At 56.1% G+C, this 7,463-nt stretch overlaps 1 protein-coding gene across 1 annotated transcript in view; it reads left to right on the forward strand.

Annotated features, from left to right (window-relative positions):
• MGRN1 (mahogunin ring finger 1, E3 ubiquitin protein ligase) overlaps nucleotides 1-4,722 on the forward strand; it is a 31,060-nt gene extending 26,338 nt beyond the window's left edge. The window contains exons 18-19 of the mRNA XM_015560105.1: nucleotides 2,482-2,526; nucleotides 4,370-4,722. Of these exons, the coding sequence (XP_015415591.1) occupies nucleotides 2,482-2,522 (41 nt within the window). The 3' untranslated portion in view covers nucleotides 2,523-2,526; nucleotides 4,370-4,722. The remainder of the gene's footprint in view (nucleotides 1-2,481; nucleotides 2,527-4,369) is intronic.
• The last annotated feature ends 2,741 nt before the right edge of the window (nucleotides 4,723-7,463 follow it).

Below are 7,463 nucleotides of genomic sequence, written 5' to 3' on the forward strand. Positions count from 1 at the left end.
TGGGGTGGTGCTGTGACCATCCTCATGAAGTTGGGGGCCTACTGGTGCTCTGACTACTCAGGGAGGGGCTGACTGGTGAGCCTGCCCCCCTCTCTCTGGCTCTGAGTTCATGCTCCTTCCATCAGTCCCCATAGCACGGCCAGGCTCAGTTTCCATAGTCGCCCCTCCTGCAGCCCCTGACTCTTTGGGGCAGAGCCTGTGCCAAGGCCTCTTTGCAGCCCAGATCCAGCTCAGCTTCAGGAAGGCAGGAAAGGCTGTGTTTAAGGACAAGGTCCTTGTCCCCGTCCATCTCCGGCATTGCCGTATCTTCCTGCGTCCATGGCTGTGGCATGCTTGGACCTCTGCCCCAGGGAGCTATGAACAAAGCCACCTGCCTGCCTTAGGCCTGACACCAGCTTTCCTCCACCTGCCTGAGGTCCCGGGTGAAGCAGGGCATCCCACGCCAGGTGCAGCAGGTCGGGCTGGTGTGCTGGGTGCCAGCAAGGCTCGAGGCAGCTGGGAACAGTCCTGCTTCTCTTCTCTTTTCTGAGGCCTCCCCCCAGGGTCCTTGGGCCTCAGCTGCTCTGCTCTCTGCTCCTCTGGGCCAGAATCCTCGGCTTCAAATCCTGGGCTCCGCAGATGGGGGATAGAAGTGGGGGGCTCTCAGATGCTCATGTTGGCACCTGCTAGGATACCATCTGAGGTTCTGGAATCAAAATAAATAGTTACATTGCCCCTAGAGAGCCTGGCTCCTGCCACATGGCCGGGGAGCTTTTGGGGGCTCTCCTGCCTGACCCTGGAGCCATCGCTGCCTGGTCCCTGGGGAGCTGGCTGGAGCATTGGGGGCTGTGACATGCTTTGGTTTGGAAGGGCCTCTTCCCCCATTTGGCTTCTGGACGAGCAGCGAGTGGCTTTGCAGACAGGGTCACCAGGTGTGTGAGGAAGCAGGACAGCTGTTGGTTCAGTGGCACATGTGGGCCTGCCCATAGGGACACCCACAGGTAAAAGCACACCTTAGAGCAGGGGTCCTCAAACTATGGCCCGCGGGCCACATGCCGATACAAATATTGTATGTGATCCCGTTTTGTTTTTTTACTTCAAAATAAGATATGTGCAGTGTGCATAGGAATTGTTCATAGTTTTTTTTTAAACTATAGTCCGGCCCTCCAATGGCCTGAGGGACAGTGAACTGGCCACCTGTTTAAAAAGTTTGAGGACCCCTGCCTTAGAGTAACATAGAATTTCAGTAAGTTCTTCGAGAGGACTTCAAGTATTTCATTGTGATTCAAATTTGGGGGGAGGTGGCCAGGAGAGGGACTGGGCGGGGACTGGAGCCACAAGCCTCCACTCTGCCTCCTTGGGCCCAAAGTCCTTGGCCTGAGCTGCGGTGTGGGCTGGACAGGAGGCTCAGAACCCACAAGCACCCTCTGATGCTCAGTGAAAGGTCCTCTGTTTTGGCCGGAGCCATAGCCCCTTAGGACATGTCTGAGTGTGAGGCCTGATCCCTAAGGGCAGATGCCCACACAGCCTCTGCAGCGCCACCCTCACCCCTCGCTCCTCGAATGTCCCAGAGTGCTCAGGGGTCTGCAGGGTTGGGACAGGCCGTAGCTGCTGGGCTCGGCCTACAGGTGAGACCAGGACTTCTGGCTCTTGAGCCCCTGAGCCTCTAGCTGACATGTGGGGCAGGAAGCAGTTGGTATGGAAGTGGTGGAGGAGAGGCCAGAGTCTGCATTCAGGGCCTGACTGGACAGTGAGGTGGGCAGTATCCGGCTCCTGAGCCCGGCTCCACCCTGGCTCTGCGCCTGTCCAGTCTGCAGGGCAGGGTGGGATCTCAGCACCTCTCAGAGCTCAGAAAGGAAGCGGGTGCTGTTAGCAACCTGCACCTGCTCTCCACAGGCACCACTGATTGCAGCTGGGGGTGGGCAGGGGTCCTCACAGGGGCGCACAGCTGTGTGAGCACGTGTCCATGCCTCTAGTCACATGCTGGGCCTGCTGTTCTGCTACTGGCTTGTTTCAGTTAGGGGAGGTCCTGAGCATCTTTCACATGTGTGTTGAAGAATGTGAACACGTACACTGGGGTGTCTTCATTCTTTATAACAACTGCACAGCCACCCGGAGGGATGAAGCATTATTTAGTGACGCTTAGTGTTCCCTGTTGATGGGGAAAATGACATTGGGGGAATCTATAAATGGAAAACCTAGATGCCTTTGTCCCCACAGCCCTTCCTGGGCTCCACCTTCCAGCGGGGCCCAGCACTGCCCAGCCCCCCAGTGCTTCCACAGGCTGAGTTTCTCTGCGTAAGAATTGGCCCAAAACTCCTTCTCAGGAAGTACATTTTCAGCCGATGCCCATCTTTTGTTCCAGCACATCGGTTGGTGTGGGTTTTCATTTCCAGTCCCCACCCTCTCAGGGCCACTTGTCCTAAGGTCAGTGCATCTGCCGTGGGGTGTGCTGTCTATCGAGCCTTTGCTAACCAGGCTTCCGTCTCTCTCTCTGCACAGCCCAGGCACCCGACTCCTGTTCTGTTGGCATCGAGGAGTAAGCTGGTACGTGACCACCGCCATGCTCGTGGTGGGTGGCTCCGAGGGGCATCCTTGGCAGGGGTTAGCGAGAAAATCCCCCAGCTGCCTCTCCCTCTCCTGCTCCCTCCAGGGGGTTCCTCCCCATTTCCCAGCCTCCTCCACATCCTGTCTTCCTTTGGGTCCTGGATTCTAAATCCAGAACTCTCCCAGCGCTGCTGCCCCTTTGCCCCAAAGAGGTGGTCCTGGGGGGTCTAATGCTGGCTTTGGGGCCAGAAATTCTCCCATCGGGACCAGGCTGCCCAGTCAGGCTGTTCCAGCCTTTAGGTTCCCAGGAATGGGGACCCAACCCTAGCTGAGACCCCCATCATTGCTGCTACTAACTGTCCCCCTACCCACCTCTGGAACCTTCCAGAACACCACCAGCACACTCATATCAGTCTATTAGCAAGTCATATGAGGTTGACTCCCCACCTGATAGGGAGATGCCTCCTACCTGGGTGACCCAAACAGACATTTTACAGAAGGCAGTTCCTAGAGTACCACCGAGACACAGGCCATGTGTGTTGGGCCCCCTTCCCCTCCTTCATGTGACATTAGTGGCTCTGGGAAGTCTGATGATACAGAGCCTGGTGCCTTTGGTGGCCCTGGCTTTCTCAGATGAGTGTGGTGTGGAACATTCTAGCAGGACTCTTGGCAGCAGAGTCCAGCAGCCCCAGCTGGAGACACCAGGTCAGGCTTGTGTCTGGCCTTCCTCCCGGTCAGCTGTCCTGAGCCCAAGCTGTGGTGTCTGTCCACTTGTTTTGACGACTGCTCTTACATTCCCACAAAAACCTCTTGTCCTCCTCACACATTTCTTCTGACAAATCTTACCCTCTGTCGGGCACTTTCATTCTTTAAAAAAAAATGTTTTTATTGATTTGAGAGAAAGGAAAGGAGAGGGGGAGAAAGAGAAACATCGATTGGCTGCCTCACGCCCCATTCTGGGCATCTAGCCTGCAAGCGGGCATGTGCCCCAACCAGGAATCAAACCAGTGACCCTTTGGTGCATGGGATGACGCTCAACCAGCTAAGCCACAGCAGCCAGGGCAGGGTCCTGCACTTCTATAAAGCTGGTCCCAGCCTCCACTCTGGAAGATGTTCAGTGTTGCAATTTAGGTCAAACCTCCAGAAGTAGGAAACAGGTCAGAGCTACAGAGAAATATACTTGGCTTGGCAGAGCTGACTTTCTGCACACAGCCACAGTGCCTACGAAAATAGTCCCCTTACCCGAGGGTCTGTGTCGCAGATGACCGGTGGCAGACGCACTGCTTGGTTTGCTATGTGAAGACGCCAATGGAGCCCACCTTCAAGTGGGTGGGTGGGTGGGTGACCATGCTTTCTGCAGCCCTGAAAAGTGTGCTGATCCCTCTGCTGCTGCAATCCCCAGTCAGGGATCCTCACACCAGCACCTGAGCAAAGGGGACACCCGGTCCAGGGTCAGAGCACTTCACGGCATTGGGGAGGCAACTGTGGTAACAATAGGCCTCTGAGGAGGGCAGGCTAGGCTCCTGGGTCCACTCACTTTTGCCTGGGGCTGACCAATCCCAGCCTAAGTTAGGAAGCTCTGCGGACTGGCTGGTCAGTTTCCAGGAGCACAGACCTTGCAAGGGCAGGAGGCCTGGAGGTCAGCAGCCCAAGGTGCCCTGTTCTGTTCCAGAGCTACAGCTGCTGCTGGCACCTCTGAGCATGCGCAGAGGTTGGTGCAGGCTGGCCCTGCCCTCTAGGTTTTAAAGTTGGTAGGAACCTGGAGCCTGCAGGGGTGAAGGGAGCAGGTGAGGCGGGAAGACTCGTCCAAGCCTGACCCTCCTCCCTCTGCTCCCACCTGTAGGAAGGTCCATCTCCATGAAGACGCCGGAGCCTCCTCGCCACTGGCCCCACCTAGCCTCTGGTGGCCCCAGTCCTGACGTGGAGGCCACCGCCTGACTCAACTCTGAGCCTGGCCAGGCTGGCAGCATGGAGCCCTCAGCTCCCCAGACTTTGCCAAGGGGCTGTCTGGACTCCACTGAGACCCCTGGCCACTCCTATCTGCACACCCTTCATAGCCACGGCTCCAGGGGGCCCTGCGACCCTTGATTGAAGAGCACAGTGGACTGTCCCCCTGACAAACCTTTTTCCTGCGGTCTCTGTGTTTGTAAATGGTACACAGTGAAGGACAGCCCCTTTCTGTCTCGGGCACTGCGCTCTGAGTTCCCCCAAATCTCTTGTTGGCTGAATGGCTGGAGCTGGAGGCTGGCCACCCACGTGTCCCCGATTGGCTTTATCCAGCCCCCCGGCCAGTGGGCGGCTGACACCCGGAGAACCGGCAAACCGGCAGGAGAGAATTTATCGGTGGGTGAGGTACTGTCTTCCCAGGGGGTAGGACTGGGGGGCTTGTTGTTGGGGAAGGGAGGGAAGGGGGATCCGAGTCACGGTCAATGAAGGAACTGATGCCTGTGCCCTTCCTCCGAGTTCATGGCCTGGCTGGCACTGCTGCTTTGTGTCCTCTGTTGCTTCTCCTCCGGCGCAGGCCCTATGTGCAGGGCTGTATAGCTCGCAGCCCTTCCCTGCGGCCCTGCGCAGCCTGCGTTTCTGCACTCGAGGCCCGGGTCTGGTTTTGGGCCTGACTTCCCAGGGGCAGAGGTGCGGTGCACAGCCTATTGGCAGCAGTTGGATTAGTGCCGTGGTTGGCAAACTGCGGCTTGCGAGCCACATGCGGCTCTTTGGCCCTTTGAGTGTGCCTCGTCCTAAGCCTTAGGAGTACCCTAATTAAGTTAATAACAATGTACCTACCTATGTAGTTTAAGTTTAAAAAATTTGCCTCGCAAAAGAAATTTCAGTCGTTGTACTGTTGATATTTGGCTCTGTTGACTAATGAGTTTGCCGACCACTGGTCCAGTGGCCCCTCTCCAGGCCCCGTATCTTCTCAGAGGTGGCTTTGCACACGTCCTCAGACCCGCTCCAGGTGGAGGGGCCTCCGCTCAGCTTGTCCGCCTGCTCAGGGAGGGATCTGAGCAACTTTTCTGCTCCCTCCACGTCATTTAAATGTCACTCAGTGTTTCTCTTTGATTTGTTCTGTCTGGGGCTCCTGTGGTGGGACCTGCCTCCTGGAGAAGGGTCCCATTTGAAGTGGCCTCGTCGTTTTCTTAAGATAAACCATCTGGGCAGTAGAAAAGCAGAGGAGGCACAGGCTGCCCAAGCAGGGACCTTGGCCTGGTGGGTGGGTGGGTCTGTGCAGCTCCCCAAGGGCCAACACTTTTGGGCCTTGGATTAGGGGGTGCAGAGGAGCTCGCTTTCTGAGAATGATGATTCTGGGAGCATCCACACAGCTGGGGGCTTTGTCCAGTAGGGTCCTTGTTCTCTCTCCAATAGGGTGTGAGCAGAGTGCTGCCTTATGCTCAGCTCTCGGCCACACTCGGGCCACCTTCCTCAGCCGCTGGCTCCCTGTCTCCCCCTTCCTCCCCCAACTCCCGCCCACTGGTGTGCTCATGGGTGCACATGTGCACACATACAGGCTGTCTCTCTCCTCGCCCTCATCACCCACCAACACCCTGGCCTCTTGCCGTTGGCATTGGTGCCAGTACTCCGAATGACAGGATGCAGTACCCTGTCTTGGACTTAAACATGCTATCATTTGATGTATACTGATTGGCTAGTTTTTGTTCCTTTTTACTGTATATTTATAGTAATAAAATCATCCAGCAATATCCTGTTCATTCCTTTTTCCACGCGTAGCACTGCAGGACCTCACCTGTTTCTTAGTTAGAGGCCGGACTGCTGAGTGGCGAGTGGTGGTCTGACACCCTTACAGCAGTGCGAGCACCAGCTTGTGGCCGCAGTCTGTGTCATGTGTAAGACATCAGTGAGGTCTGACTCCAGGAGGGAGTGAGGGTTACTGTTGTGGCCACTGTGCTGATTCTTGGATTGGACCGAATGGTTCCAGGGGATTCAGCTCAGTCTTCTGAGCAGGTGGAGAAGGAGCCAGGGCCTCCAGGTTTGTGAGAGGCTGCTGTGGTCCCCAGCACCATGTTCTGTGTCGCTGATTCATCCCATAGATGTTTCCTGACCACCTACTGTGTGCCAGCAGAAAGCAAGATGGACAAGGTCCAGGCCCCTGGGAGCTTGTCAGTGAGACTCTACACAAATAAATCTACATCTTCCCCGATTTGGTTACCATTAGGAAGAGTCAGCAGGTGCCAAGATGGGATCACATGGGGGACTTAATTTAACCCATAGTCTGGCAGAGCAACCCAGGCAGCTGGCACAGAAAGTGCAAAGGCCCAGAGATAGGAGTGAGCCCAGGGTGTCCACCAAGTGGAAAGAAGCACACGTGTCCGAAGCATCGGAACTGGGATTTGGTTGCAGATACTGCAAGACTTTGTAGGGGCAATCAGAGGTTTATTCTAAGAACAGAGGTTTTTAAGCAAGAGAGTGACTCACTCCTGATGTCATGTGGAGAATGGATTAGAGGGGCAGGTTTGGCTGCCATGATGCTGGAGCCCAGCTGGGAGCCCTCTGCTTGGCTTGAGTTTCCCTGCCCAGTGAATGGTTTCCCAGCAGGGAAAAGATGGTGCCCCAGAATGCCAGGCAGCCCTGTTTGCACCCCCACCCCCAGCTTTGCAAACAAACTCCAAGTTACCTCCACAGGCCTGTGTGTGTGTGTGTGTGTGTGTGTATCCTATATAATAAAAGGCTAATATGAAAATCACCCTAACGGCAGAATGACTGGTCGCTATAATGTGCACTGACCACCAGGGGGCAGATGCTCAATGCAGGAGCTGCCCCTGGTGGTCAGTGCACTCCCACAGGGGGAGCTCTACTTAGCCTCAAGCCACGCTGACTGCTTCCAGCACAGCGGTGATGGCAGGAGCCTCTCCCGCCTCCTCAGCAGCACTAAGGATGTCCAACTGCAGCTTAGGTCTGCTCTCTGCTGGCAGTGGACATCG

This window comes from Myotis davidii, unplaced genomic scaffold (genome assembly GCF_000327345.1).
Source record: "Myotis davidii unplaced genomic scaffold, ASM32734v1 scaffold555, whole genome shotgun sequence".
Classification (NCBI taxonomy): domain Eukaryota; kingdom Metazoa; phylum Chordata; class Mammalia; order Chiroptera; family Vespertilionidae; genus Myotis; species Myotis davidii.